At 44.6% G+C, this 15,440-nt stretch overlaps 1 protein-coding gene across 1 annotated transcript in view; it reads left to right on the top strand.

Moving 5' to 3' along the window:
* The first annotated feature begins 4,717 nt into the window (after window positions 1-4,717).
* JAM3 (junctional adhesion molecule 3) overlaps window positions 4,718-15,440 on the top strand; it is a 77,089-nt gene continuing 66,366 nt past the window's right edge. The window contains exon 1 of the mRNA XM_019718843.2: window positions 4,718-4,874. Coding sequence (XP_019574402.1) covers window positions 4,799-4,874 — 76 coding nt within the window. The 5' untranslated portion in view covers window positions 4,718-4,798. The remainder of the gene's footprint in view (window positions 4,875-15,440) is intronic.

The following is a 15,440-nucleotide window of genomic DNA, read 5'->3' as shown; positions in this document are numbered from 1 at the left end:
GGGATGTTGAAAGCTGGAGGCAAAGGAAGTTAAGACAGGAGGTCCGAGCAGTTGAGACCTGGAAGCCCAAATCAAAAGTAAAGGTGGGAGGTCACGGGCCTCAGAGAGTAACACGCGCACAGATGTGGCATGATCTCGTGGCAGGAGGGGTCGATCGGGAAAAAATAGACTGACAACCCCATGCATTTTTGTTAGAACTTTGGAAACAGTTGTGTCCAGAACAGCAATCCCGGAGAAGCCTAAAGGAGAAGTCTGGGAAAGTGCTACCTATATGCCTCCAGTTCTTTATGCGGCCGCTTGAGGCCGACTCCTTTCAGCTTGATTAGGGGTGGGGCCAAGGTACCTGATCAGAGGGCACGAGCGGGGACCGGCGGCCCCACGTGGAACTGTCCATACATTGGTCCCCTTCTAATGTGCAGAGGGCTTTGGCCCTAGTTGACACTGGCGCAGACTGCAGTCTCGTTTATGGGAACCCAGAACTGTTCCCTGTACAAGCAATCTGCATTGATGGCTACAGGGGAAAAACTGTGACTGTGAAAGCTGTTTCCTTACCACTGGGCATAGGAAGGCTTCCCCCTCGTACCTACAAGGTTTATGTCTCCCCCGTTCCGGAGTATATTCTAGGGGTGGACGTGCTACATGGCCTCAGCTTACAGACGTCAGTAGGAGAGTTCCGTCTCCGGATCCGGGTGGTGAAAGCGTTGACACGCGGGCATGCACACCACCCTCCTCAAGTGTTGCCACAGCCCTGGCGTGTGGTTACAGTGCAACAGTACCATCTGCCAGGAGGGCAGGAGGAGATTGGTCATACAGTATTGGAATTGGAGAAGGCACATATTGTGAGGCCAACGCACAGTCCCTTTAACTCCCCAGTATGGCCTGTCAAGAAGCCAGATGGGACCTGGCGAATGACTGTGGACTATAGGGAGTTAAATAAGGTGATGCTACCTTTGCACGCTGCAGTGCCTTCAATACACGATTTGATGGATCGTCTGACTGTCCGCCTGGTAACATATCACTGTGTATTGGACTTGGCCAATGCTTTTATCTCCATTGACATGGCACCCGTGTGTCAAGAGCAGTTTGCTTTTATTTGGGAGGGGCGGCAGTGGACTTTTCAAGTCCTTCTGCAAGGATACTTGCACAGCCCCACTACCTGCCACGGGCTCATAGCCCAGGATTTGGCACAGTGGGATCGCCCATCCTCTGTGGCCTTGTTCCATTATGTTGATGATATTTTATTATCATCTGATTCTCTTCAGATTTAGAGCAAGCAGCTCCCTCTCTTCTCTGCCACCTGAAGTCACGTGACTGAGTGGTGAATGAGGAAAAGTTCCAAGGCCCTGGCTTATCCGTTAAGTTTTTGGGTGTTGTGTGGTCAGGTAAGACAAAGGTCATACCTGAGGCGATTATTGACATAATACAAGCCTTTCTCCGGCCGACTAAAGTCTCCCAACTGTAGACGTATTTGGATCTGCTGGGATATTGGAGGGCGTTTGTACCCCATTTAGCACAAATGGCAAGGCCCTTGTATAACATGATAAAAAATGGGGCCTCATGGGATTGGACAAAGGCTGCAGAGCAAGCCTTTGTTGCCACGAAACGGGCAGTGCAACAGGCACAGGGTTTGCAAATAGTAGACCCTGGCTGCCCATTTGAACTTGATGTTCACATAACCCAAGAGGGGTACGGTTAGGGTCTCTGGTAACGGCAGGAGCATCTCCGGTTGCCAGTGGGATTTTGGTCCCAATTATGGAAAGGAGCGGAGGTCCGCTACTCTCCAATAGAGAAACAGCTGGCTGCTGTGTATGCAGCCCTAGTGGCCACAGAAGCCATCACAGGAACGCACAGGTGTTGGTTTGAACAACCTATCCCGTCCAGGAGTGGGTCCATATGTGGACCCAGGGACCCAAAAGGGGGTGGTACAGACCACCACCCTCGCCAAGTGGGGTGCTATTTGGAGCAATGTAGCACCCTTAGTTCAAGCCCTTTGAGCACAGAGCCACAGCAGGTCCTGGGGCCTGTGGAGCTTGTAGCCCAGGCTGAGCCAAGCGCTCTGCCTAGGGAGGAGGACTTGGAGCCCTCGACTTACAACAAAGGACAGCCCCCGGTACCTGAAGATGCCTGGTTTACCGATGGTTCTAGTGAGTTGCTGCAGCCGTTTGGACGGTTAGTGGTGTGTAGCCCAAATCAGACACCATTTGGTTTGATACTGGGACGGGCCAGAGTAGCCCGTGGGCTGAGCTACGGGCTGTGTGGATGATAATCAGCTGAGTCCTGGCCCCTAGTTATTTGTACTGACAGCTGGGCGGTGTTCCGGGGCCTAATGTTGTGGCTCCCCACATGGAAACAGCAAAACTGGTTGGTAGGACACCATCCACTGTAGGGTCAAGCCATGTGGCAGCGCCTCTGGGACCTAGGGCAGAGAAAGGAGATGACCCTAATGCATGTTACAGGTTACTCCCCCTTAGTGTCCCCATGTAATGATGAAGCAGATGCCCTAGCATGGATCCAATGATTAGAACGGGCTCCTGCCACTGATGTGGCCCATTGGCTCATAGGAAATTGCAGCTCGCTGGAAGCCGAACCACGTGGCAGGTGAGCAGACGCTGGGGTCTGCCTTTGAAATGGCAGGAGATAGCAGATGGCTGCTATGATTGTGCCATCTGTGCCCAGGACAGCCCCCAAAGGCGGCGGCTCCCCTGGGGGAGACAGCAGATTACGAGAGGGAGGGTGCCCCTCACTCGCTGGCAAGTGGATTACATTGGACCCCTACCTAAGGCCCACAATGCTATGTCTGCGTTCACAGCAGTGGACACTGCTACGGGGTTGATGTTTGCTTGGCCGTGTCCGGCTGCGGATCAGCGGCATACAGTGGTGGCTCTTATACGGCTGTGCACCCTCTATGGGCACACCTAAGTCATTGAAAGTGACAGGGGTACCCACTTTATGGGGCAAGAAGTGTAGTGCTGGGCTGTCAGGATGGACGTACAATGGTTGTTTCATACCCCGTACAATCCACAAGCAGCTGGCATGATTGAACACTACAACGGCCTTTTGAAGCAAGGTCTCCGTGTATCAAAACACCCTCCCACAATGGTGACTGGGCCTCGTGTCTATGGGACGTCTTGAGAATCCTGAATGAGAGACCAAGGAAGGGAGGGTCCACACCAGTAGAAGCTCTGCTACATTGATTGGCCACTCCCATTCAACTACAAGTTACCACAAGTGAGACTCTGTTAAAGCCAGGCGACGGCAGAAATGGAAACATTTTGCTGTCAGGACCCACATGCTTGAAAGCAGAGGAACGGCAGCAATGGACTTGACCCTGGCAGATCAAAAGCCCCCGCTGTCGGTGGTTGGGCCTTATAGTCCCATGATGGGCTGGTTTGACTCATGATTTGCAAGTGACGACAGGGGTGGTGGCTGAGAGGCCACCGCAAGTTACTGTAGTATACGGAGGTCCCGATACCAGGATGATTCTGCGGGGAACCTATGTACTCTCACTATGGCCTATTATGGGGTCTCCTGTTCTGTTACATGTTGAAACTATGCAAGGGACTCCAAGAACTGCCATAGAGGTCTGGTACCTCAAACCGGGAAAGGTGCCAGTGGCAGCGACCCTCCTTTCCCAGGACAAAATGCTAGCATGTGTCCTCCCAGATGGAAGGGATTTGCCATTGTTGGTTCCTAAGACTGCTGTTTCTTTCCTTCCTTAGGTGCCTGTAGGCTAATATGACACAGGGACCCTCGTGGAAGATGCTTGTCATGTAAATTGTGAGGCGAGACCCTGTAGGGGTGGAGTGTGGGGACAGAGTCCCAGAGAGCAGTTTCCAGGCTCTCGGCCTCACGTGGAAAGGTGCTGATCTGGGTAGTAGATGGCCGTCAGCTGTGGCTAATTGACTGTCAGCTGTAACCAGTTATCCAATTAGCCACTGATATAACTGCCGCGGCTGCATTGGTTAGTCAGTCAGTTGGTTGGCAGGCAGAGAAGTGGACAGCAGGTTGGAGGTCGTGTGGATCCAGCCTCCAATGAAACTCTAGTGGTATGACTCCCCTATCTATGGCTCCCTGGTTGTTCCTTTTTGGCCTAGCCATATCCTGTGTTCTTGTGTGGGGAGTAGGAGCTAGACCCCGCAGGCCGCCTCGCAGGACAAATGGCGCAGTGAGCAGTGTCCCCCGCACGACACTAGTTTTACCAGAACAACTAATTAGCCTAATTTTAAGCAGAATAAACTATTGGGTATACCATCATGCTTTTGATCTACTACGGAAATAAATTTTGTTTTAGAAAGACATCACTTTTATGTATTGCATAATGTGTGTGTTTCTCATGTTTTATATAGATTTCGGTACTTTTTCCTTCCATCACATTTGGTATCGGGGTCTCAAAAGAGGTGCAGGCAATAATGCTTCCAAAATAACTGGGCTGCATCATCATTTGTAAAATAAGAAACACTTTATTTTCCAAATTTTTATTAAGCGTCCTTCTCTGGTCTGTAGTGACATATTCATTTTATAGCTATGGAAATTTACCCCACTTCACTCTTAAACATACTTCTTTACCTTCTCCCACCCAATTCATTGAAAGAGACCCACCCGGTGGGTCTGGGTCCAAGGCATCCCTGCATCCATAGTAACCATATCAGCTTCTTTTGTCACCACGGTGACGGCTCTGCCGGGCCAGGTGGTCGCCATGGTAACTAGGGGCGGGTAGCAGGGTCCCGGCAGGCTGCGCGCATGCGCGCGGGGAATCCTGGCTGTGCCGCTGGTCCGCGGCCCCTCAGCTCCCCTCGACATGGCGCTGAAGCGGCGGCGGGGACTCCGGCTCTGCGCCCGGCTGCCCGACTTCGTCCTGCTGCTGCTTTTCAGGGGTGAGTATGGAGTTTCTACCTTTTGGAGAGTATGATCTGGGGGCGATGGGAGCAGAGCGGGCCCGCAGCAGATGGAACCCGTATAGGCGCGAATAGCGGTCCCGGCCCCTGGGGCTCCCGGGGCTCGTCGGGAGGAGCGGCGGGCGCCCGCGTCGCGCGGAGAGGAGTCGGATCCCGGCCTCCCGGCGGGCCGAGCAAGTTGGGGGGCCCGTCGGAGTTTGGGGCAGTCTCGCTGCGGGCGATGAGTGCGAGCCGGGCAGTGGGCGCCGCCTTCTGAAAGGACAGTGCCCGCTCTGGCGTGGACTCGGGAACTTGCTTGAAGACACTGGAGCAGCGCTGTGCTCAGAAGTGCACAGTGAAAGGCCTTTCGAAGGACCAGCGAGGTACAGTTCCGAGGCCTGTCTGGCTTCTTTGTGACAACCCTCTGGGGATCTGCTGTTCATTTGTCCCTTGTTGTAAACAAAAGGACTGAATTGGGCAAACTGAGCTTTACTTTCCAGGAAAAATAAAATGGCACAGATCTCAGTCAAGTAGTTTTTACATTTGTCTCCAGCGCGGCCTAGTAGATCCTGCAGACCCATACTTACCCTGGAAATAGCATCTGGGCCCTTTTGATCAGGACATGATACAATTGGGAGTTTTGATTTGTCTTTTCCACTGTCCGGAATTCTCACTAGATTCGGGTGTCCCGCGACAGTTGGATAGAAGGATTGAAATCGCTCTGTTTAGTGAGCACATACTGTATACCGGACACTTTGAAATCATTATTTTATTTAAGTCCTTACAGCAACTCTGTGATGTGGGTTTTATTAACCCATTTTCAGATAAGAAAACTAAGACCTAAGTCCAGTCTCTTTTCCAAGGGTGCATTCCAGATAAGTAGTGAAGACTCAAACCCATGTTGACCTAAAGCACTACACCACACTTTTCCTTCCCTATTGGCGATCTGCATGTAACCAAATCAGGTCTTTTCTTCATTTTTCAGGTTATTTTATTGTTTGGCGCTTTTGCCATTGTCATCCCATGATGTTTTCCAGAATATACCAATTAAAACACGAAGTGACTGTTTGGAGTGGGGTGGAAGGACTAGGGAAATAAAACACTCCTGCTCATTTACCGGAGTGTCCTCACCGGTGGCAGTAAAAGGTGCGGACCTGGGACAGAAGCTGTGGAAACGGCTCTGTGATGAAGGATAAGTTTCAGGGTATAGATGTTGTCTACATACTTTGCCTGAAAATGATTTCCAAAAACATGTGGTTGAGTGATATAAGTGGTCAAAGACTAGCCAAGGGGACGAGGGTGTCAGGAATGTCCAGCTCCCGGCTTTGTTGCTCACGCTGACACTGTCCTATTCACAGACTGGAACAACTCCCTATTGTTGAAGAGCCCTGTTCACATGAAAGTTTGCAGTTTTTATTGCAGGAACATTTGGCAATTTAGTTCAGGAATGAGTTTCAACTTGGTGGTTTGTTAATAAAACTAGAATATGCTAAGGACTTCACATACCCATAACCTCTTATTTTGCTCTCCTTGAGGAGCTTGCTTTGTGGCTCTCTTGATACTAAGGAGGAAGAATAACATTTTGCAAAATAGGACCAGTGACAAAGAATCAGGGTGGTAGGATGTATTAATGCACCTTGAAGGGATGTAACTATGTTTTTTTAAAAAGTAGGGGACTCTTTTTCCATTAGTTTACCCCCCAAATATACTGCAATAGCTTGAAAACTTTATTATTCTACAGGTCATGACAGCTGTGTCTTTTTTTATTTTTATGATTACTCTTTTTACTTGTTTTTGTTTTTCAGTATTCTCATTTAAAAATTTTTGGTTCCCAGTATAATACAAACATTCTTTATCAGTTACCCTTTGCCAGGCTCTATTATGAGAATTTAACATGTATTAATTCATTTGATATTATTCTAAGAGGTCGTTACTATTGTTTTTCCCATTTTGTGGATGAAGAAACAGAAGTACAGAAAGATTCAGTAACTTGCTCAGGGTGATTTATTTGGAAGTCTTCAACCATGTCTTTTAATCCAAGTTTTGGTTACTTGTATTACTCAGTTTGACAGTGGAGTTCTTATGGATCAGTTTAATCAAATTATCAAATATTCAAAGCTATGTGGTTTGTATATAAAATATTCTTTTGTTGAGTTGATGACAGGTGCAATTCAACTTTACAAATGTTATGCCACATCATGTCTTTTATGAATGATTATGTAATAATTACTGTTGGACTTCCAAATCTTTTGATGTCCTAGAGAGAAGTGCTTCATTTAGAATTAAAAAACAGTAACAGTTTGTATTCTTGGGATAACACAATGTGCTGAAGCCTAACAAAATCTGAAAATCAAAACTTTCAGGACATTTTTGAAAAATATTTTAAGTTTTCCATTTGCATTTGTTTTGGCTCTTGAAACCTTTTTATTTTTGTGACTTATTTTATGTTGTTTTGTTTTAAACTATCTGATAGATAGAATCATGATCAGATCTGCGTATTTTCAGTAAAACAAGGAACACCTGCCCTGAAGTATGCAGTGCCTCAAATCAGCTGTTCATTCCCAGATGACTTGTTGATAGGCATTTGTTCGTGAATGCTTCAGACTAGGGAGACTGAATGGATAGCTATTAGAGACATACTTAATCATAAGAAATTGCTGTATTACATCCAGACAAAATTATAAACCCAACCCCTAAGCTCTGTGCAACTTGCTCTTAAGGCAGGCCAATAAAGTAGGCTTAAATCAGTTCTTTTGTTAAAAAAACAGATTTGTATTATTTTTGTATTATTTGTATTTCTGAGATGGCCACATAATGTAACTGAAGAAGCTATGGATTTAGTACATTCAACTAGCAGCTGTTAGAGATGTGATATTAGCAAATTCCTTCTCCATAAATTCTTGGCATTTTTTCAAAGCCCAAGTGGGGTAGGAGAAAGGAAAATATGTGTGAATGAATTTAGGATGTATGGATTCTGCTGCATAATACCCTAGTCATGAAGTTGGATTCTCTTTTTAAAGATATGTTTATAATCAGGTGGTGTGAATGTGATGCTATTAAGGCTGAGTGCAGATTTCAAATCTGTATCTCCCCTCTGAATGCTAACAGTATATGCAAATAGCTTCCCTGGAGTATAAAGAGATCCTGAAAGAAAGTTTTGGTAAGCACATTCTTTTACACCTAGTTTAGCAAGGACAGTATCCACTATGGAACTCTATATTGAGATCTAAAGCTCTAATTTACTGCCTCTGCCACTTGTCATGACACAGAAAGCTCCCTGAGCATGAGCACTTGTTTCTGATGTCAACAAATGCTGTAATATTTCGTGTTGGTGTGTTCTTTCTTTCTTTCTTTTTTTATTTTTTTAAAGATTTTATCGGGGAAGGGGAACAGGACTTTATTGGGAAACAGTATGTACTTCCAGGATTTTTTTCCAAGTCAAGTTGTTCCAAGTCAAGTTGTTGTCCTTTCAATCTTAGTTGTGGAGGGTGCCGTTCAGCTTCAAGTTGTTGTCCTTTCAGTCTTAGTTGTGGAGGGCGCAGCTCAGCTCCAGGTCCAGTTGCCGTTGCTAGTTGCAGCCCTTGCGGGAGTCGAACTGGCAACCTTTTGGTTGAAAGGACGCGCTCCAACCAACTGAGCCATCAGGGAGGCAGCTCAGCTCAAGGTGCCGTGTTCGATCTTAGTTGCAGGGGGCGGAGCCCACCGTCCCTTGTGGGACTCAAGTTGTTGAACGGGCAACCTTGTAGTTGAGAGCCCACTGGCCCATGTGGGAATCGAACCAGCAGCCTTCGGAGTTAGGAGCACAGAGCTCCAACTGCCTGAGCCACTGGGCCGGCCCTGTTCTTTGTTTTTAAGTAGTGTCTGTCATGTGTTATATATTTCCCATAAGTGGTTAATATGTATAGCAGGGTTTTCAATGCTGCTTTTGTAGAAACATCAAGCTTTTTAATAAATTAGGACTATGCAAACATAGTCCCTTTTTCTTATGTTGTCTTTCATTTTCAGAGTATCCCAAGGCTCGTATGGTTCAGACTTCTTCCTGCAAATCCTTGCCATAATCGGAGTCTGCCATATCCACGCTGTCTGCTTTGCCTCACTTAACCTCAGCTCGCAGTGATCCTTCCTCTCGCTAGATAAGCATAGCTCTTAGCATGTAGTTCAGTTCAGTGCAAGAGATATTTATTGTCTATAATGTGCCAGGCACTGTTCTTCACTCAAGGGGTGCAAAATGAATAAAGCATCCCCAGCCCTTGAAGAGACAGGATGAGCGTATGCTGAGTTAATGCTGGGCTTTAGTTGTTGGGTATAAATGCATTATCTTCTTTTTTAAAAAATTAGTTTATTTGAGCTAAATGGACGACATGCAGGGAGCGAGATCTCAAATGCTCCCACATTTTATCTTCTTAATGATATTAAAAATTTGTTGGGAACAGAGGCTGAATTTAATTTCTTTTGTATCTTTCCAAAGATGATTATAGTAAATATTCTTTGTCACTTGAAGGTCAGTTAACATTTGTTAAACACTGCCTATGTGTCTAGGCATTTTTTTAAAGTATCCTATCTTAGTTCCAGTGGCCCCAGGAACTTTTGGAAATTCTCAGTTTTTACTATAGAGGAAGAAAGAGAATATTTCTTGACTTGGTTTAATTTAAAAATCTTGTTTCTACTATCTACTTTATGTAGTTATACAAGAATAGAAGAAAAACATAGGGAAATGCTTATGATATAATTTAAGTGACACAAGCTGCAGGTATGATTAGTATATACCAAATGGTTACAGTTACATGGAACATCTAATAATGGGGGGAAAACCTGGAAAAAAATGAACCAAAATGTTGATAGGTGCTATTTTTGAGTGGTACATCTTATGGCTCATTATTTTTTGTCTTTTTTCCAAGTGTTCTTTAATGAGGATATTTTTAATATGAAAAAATGCATTTTGTTTTGGTCTCCAATAGATAAATAGTGGAATTTTGAATTTGATGCTACTAAGGATTTTTTTTTTAATGGGAAAACTTTGTGAAATTTAATGTGATAGCATGTGGATTGTGCGTTTTTTTAGCTCCTTAATTAATGTCAGCCACAATGGATGGAGGAGGGGCTGACACAAAGTTCACTTGTTGGACCATGCATCCAAAGTGACTCATCTGAGAGATTTGCTGTCATTGGCTTTTGGGTGGGGAAGCCAACTGCAGCATCCTCAGCAAATGGTTAACTAGAAAACTGAAAGAGCTGATGAGATTATCACCTCCCGCCCCCTGCCCCAGCCTCGCTCTCTCTCTTTTTTTTTTTTTTTTTAACAAACCAACAAAATAATCTGAATAGGGGCTTTGGTTTGCTTATTCAGAGTCAGCCAACATTTATTGAACACCTGCTTTGTGCCAGTTGGGCAACTCCTAGAGGGCCTGTTCTCTTTGTGTTGGATGAGAGGAATTCCAGATGAAATTTACTTACTCGGAAAGTAGACTCTGAAAGATGTTTCCTGGAGTGGGCTGTCAGCTGATGCACCCTTATCACGTCTTCCTGCTCACCATAGGCTTCCACAGACTGCCTTGTTAGATGTCTTTCTCCAAGGAAAATGTTTAATGTCTTTAGAATCAAGTGCAGCTGTCTGAGGAATTACAAAGCAAAGAATGCAGCAAATCCTCAGACAGCTGCCTTTTTTTCTTTTTGGCCGTGTTTTTCCTCTAAAGTATTTCTGTCAGGGTGCTGGAATTCCCACCCCCAACCCCCGCGCCGACCCCCAATTTCAATTCGAGCCATTATTCTCAGTCTAGTTGTGGAGGACGCAGCTCACTGGCCCATGTTGGTGTTATGAGCCTTGCGCTCTACTTGGCTGAGCTAGTCGGTCGCCCGCCACCAGCCACCAGCTGCCCGCTCACGGCAGCTCACTCCTGCTGCTGGCTACTCACGGCTGCTGCTCCAGGTCGAGCCGTTGTTCACAATCTAGCTGTAGAGGGCACTGCTCACTGGGCCACGTAGGAATCGAACTGGCGACCTCTGTGTTAGGACCACAGGGCTCCATCCACCTACGCCACGCATCCACCCCAGGGGGCTGGAATTTAATCAGCTAATCCCAATTAACTTGGCAAGCTCCATTTTCACTGCAGTAAAGCTTTCCGTGGGCAAAACAGGGAAATGTAAGATAAGCACTTTTCCATGCCGAAAGGAACATACAATTTAGATGTTAACTAACAGTAGCATTTAGGGTTAATGTTTTATGTGTTTAGAAGTGAGAGCTCTGGGCTGGCCTGGTGGAGGAGAATTGCAAGAAGGAATGGATTTATAGGGGTGATTTTGATTTACGTACGTAGTGTAGATTTGTGGGAAGGGAGGTGTTGAGGGCCAATTAAGTGGAGGAAATAATGTGAGTAAAGGTGTGGAGTTGGGAATACATATGTTGTATTTTGGACCAGTGAGGTACATATTATAATGATAAATAAAAACTGTCGGGCACTGTGCGGATAGTTTTACCTGGGCTGTCTTCAGTGATCTCAGCAGTCAGTTTTTATAGGTTTCATTTTGCAGATGATGAATCTGAGGCTCAGGTAGGTTAATTACCCAGACTAAGGTCACAGCTAGTAAATTGAGGAGCCAAATTATCCACTGAAGAGAACGTTAGGAACTAGCTGGTAAAGCGCTTTCAATGGGGGGCAGGGGGTGGGGGGTGGGAGATGAGGGTAAGGGGGATCGAATATATGGTGATGGAATGAGAACTGACTCTGGGTGATGAACACACAATGGGATTTATAGATGATGTAATACAGAATTGCACACCTGAAATCTATGTAATTTTACTAACAATTGTCACCTCAATAAATTTAATTAAAAAAAAAAGAAATTTGGACCTTATTACATAAGTTCTAGTAGTTCATTTGGCATTTTGAAGCAGGGAAGTGATGTGATTAAAATGATTTTAGAAGTATTATTCTGATATTCAAGAAGATTGGAAAGGGACGGTCAATTAGGAAGCTACTAGAATACTCATAGTTCAAGGTCACTTCCTTTAGGGAAGGTCTCTTGATGTTGGATTCATGTTTATTTATATCTGAAAATATATTTGTTTTAATCTTGTTCTTGAAATATGGATTTACTGGACACATAATTTTAGGTTGACAGTTATTTTTGTCTTAGCCTGTTCTATGTATATAATACTGATGCTTTCTGTTTTCCATCATTCCTGTTGCAAAGTCTGCAGTCTGTCATATCATCAGTCTTTCCTAGGTTGCCTGTCTTCTCTCCAGCTACTTTAAAGATCTTTTCTTTGTCTTTGGCATTCTGAAATGTTACTACATGGTGTCTACGGAGGATTTCTTTTTAATGATTCTACTTGTTCATATGTTGTAATTTGTATATCTGTTAATTTACATCTTTCCTGAGAATGCTCAGGTATTTTCAGTTCAAATACTGCCTAGCTTTTACTTTCTTAATTCTTTCCTTCTGGGACTCTGTTAAGATCTATTCATTGTATTTTCCAAGACTGTTAATGTTTCTATCATAATTTCATATTCTTTCCTCTGTGCTGTTCTGGGTTATTTACTTAGTTTTGCTTTATAGTTACTTATTTTTCCAGCTCTATCTAATCTGTCACTTAACCAATGCATAGAGTTCATTTTTTAACCAATTATATTGTTCATTTCTATAATTTTACTTGGTTCTTTTTATAATCTGTTCTCTTGCGTGCTTAAGTTTTTACTCCTTTATATTTTTTAAACATTTCATGTTTTATATTCTGTATCTGACTCTTCAAATATCTCAAGTTTTTGGGGATCTAAATCTAATGTTTGTTGTTACTTATGACTGATTTGTGGTGTTTTTTGTATCCTCTGCTCGTAAACTAATATTTGTTTGATCTCAATCTGTGCAAATCTGGATCTGACCTAAGGATGCTTTTTGTGGGAGAGTATGCTTCTACTGGATGGGAGCCACCTGGGATGGCTTTACCCCTTTCAGGGTCCCTGGAATTATTTGAAAATCTCATATTCAGCTTCTCTGCCCTCCTGCTGGCCCGAGGGTCAGTCTGCCCCACTGAAGTGTTGCCCTTGGGTCTCACCCATCTTGGTACTTTCTGGTTTCAGCCCACAGCTATTTTCTTTGTTCTTTGAAAGGTTCCCTCACTTCCCATGAGCTCAGAGATACATTACAAACTATGGTGTAGGAAGGGTCTGGTTGCTGGAGTATAAAGGCCTTTTGGACTATAATCCACTACTCTGCTGGAAACAGGAATCTCAGCTTTACTTAACCTATTCCCCCTTTGTTTAACGTAAGAGTCACACACCTTTCTTTAAATGTTAGTATTATGAAGGTAATGCTTTTGTTTTCATTTTTTAAACATAAAATAAAATTAAAATATTGGCTATGTTTTTTCAGAGCACATATACCCCCTTGGAGGTCCTGATATACTTGGGGGCGGGAGCGGTTGTATAATTCTTACTAAGCATCACTGCTTTAAGGATGGGGCTTTGTAATCGTAAAGACATACCCAGTTGTACAACTATAATCTCTTTCCTTGGGTCAGTTTATTTGAGAAGTAACCATCTATCATTCAAGATACAGCAACTTAAAATTTAGAGAATTACAGCTGATCTACACTAGACAGGCACCTGAAACAGCAGCTCTGCTAGTAACATATAGATGAAGACATTCAGAGGCAAAATTTAAAGGTAATCTTCGGCCGGCCTGGTGGCTCAGGCGGTTAGAGCTCCGTGCTCCTAACTCCGAAGGCTGCCGGTTCGATTCCCACATGGGCCAGTGGGCTCTCAACCACAAGGTTGCCAGTTCAATTCCTCGAGTCCCGCAAGGGATGGTGGGCTCTGCCCCCTGCAACTAAGATTGAACACGGCACCTTGAGCTGAGCTGCCTCCCGGATGGCTCAGTTGTTGTTGGTTGGAGCACGGGTTCTCAACCACAAGGTTGCCAGTTCAATTCTTCGACTCCCGCAAGGGATGGTGGGCAGCGCCCCCTGCAACTAAAATTGAACACGGCACCTTGAGCTGAGCTGCCGCTGAGCTCCCGGATGGCTCAGTTGGTTGGAGCGTGTCCTCTCAACCACAAGGTTGCCGGTTCGACTCCCGCAAGGGATGGTAGGCAGCGCCCCCTGCAACTAAAATTGAACACGGCACCTTGAGCTGAGCTGCCGCTGAGCTCCCGGATGGCTCAGTTGGTTGGAGCGTGTCCTCTCAACCACAAGGTTGCCGGTTCGACTCCCGCAAGGGATGGTGGGCTGTATCCCCTGCAACTAGCAACGGCAACTGGACTTGGAGCTGAGCTGCGCCCTCCACAACTAAGACTGAAAGAACAACAACTTGAAGCTGAACAGAACCCTCCACAACTAAGATTGAAAGGACAACAATTTGACCATTGTTCCCCAATAAAGTCCTGTTCCCCTTCCCCAATAAAATCTTTAAAAAAAAAAAAAAAAGGTAATCTTCAGCTTTCCAGGTGAAATCTGAATCTGAGATTCACATTCCTATGGGATGAAATGCTGGTTCTCTGAAAGTCTCAGCCCCTGTACTGTAAAGAGGAAGCGCTTCGCCCACTGCATCAGGGACTGCTCCATTGTTTGCAGCCTTTCACATACTTTTCTGGCTGAAGGAAGGAGCACAGCATCCTGGGTGTTAGGCATTCCGGATTCATTTCCCAGCTTCGCATGTGATTCATTTTTGGACCTTGCGGAAGTAATATTGGTTTTAATCCAAATCACTTGAAAGTAATTTAAATACCACCTATCTCACACTACTGCCAAAATATCCACATTTCTTTCCCCTTAATTGATAACTCACTGTAGCGGTATGAGTTTCAGATCCATAGAATTGATTTTATGGACATTTTTAACTGATTATTTCAATTAGTTTGTTTATTAAAAGTGCTTTTGAAGGTTTTGAAAACCTAGTTCACAGAAATCTCTTCTGAGAAGTGTTTTAGAGTCAGATAATCTTGGTTTGAAACACTGTTCCACTCTAAGAGTTTGGGAAAGTTCGTCTTTCACAGCTTCAGGGTTTTTTTTTTAAATCTAATTTTACTAGATCTAGTTTTGGTTTTCTTTTTTTAAAAAAATATTTAAAAAAATATAAGTAGCATACAATATTGTATTAGTTTCAGGTGTTTACAATAGTTATTCAACATTTATATACCTAAAGAAATGATCACCATAAGTCCAGCAACCATCTGACACTGTACCATGTTATCACAATATTATTGACTATATTCCCTATGCTGTACATTACACCCCCATGACTTATTTGTTTTCTGCCTGGAAATCTGAACCTTTTATTCCCCTTCACCTTTTCACCCCTTTTAAAAATTTTCAATTACAGTTGACATTCATTATTATTTTATATTAATTTCAGGTGTACAGCATAGTGGTTACACAGTGCGTTGTGCGGGGTGGCCTGCGGGGCCTCTGGTCCCGCTCCCCACATAAGAACGCAGGATATGGTGAGGCCAAAAAGGAACACCCACAGAGCCATAGGTAGGGGAGTCATATCACTATAGTCTCACTGGAGGCTGGATTCACACGACGTGCGACCTGCTGTCTGCTTTCTGCCAACCGACTGACTCTCTCCT

This window comes from Rhinolophus sinicus, linkage group LG16 (genome assembly GCF_036562045.2).
Source record: "Rhinolophus sinicus isolate RSC01 linkage group LG16, ASM3656204v1, whole genome shotgun sequence".
Classification (NCBI taxonomy): Eukaryota; Metazoa; Chordata; class Mammalia; order Chiroptera; family Rhinolophidae; genus Rhinolophus; species Rhinolophus sinicus.
The sequence above is the reverse complement of the archived record's forward strand: the minus strand, read 5'-3'. Positions and strand labels throughout refer to the sequence as shown.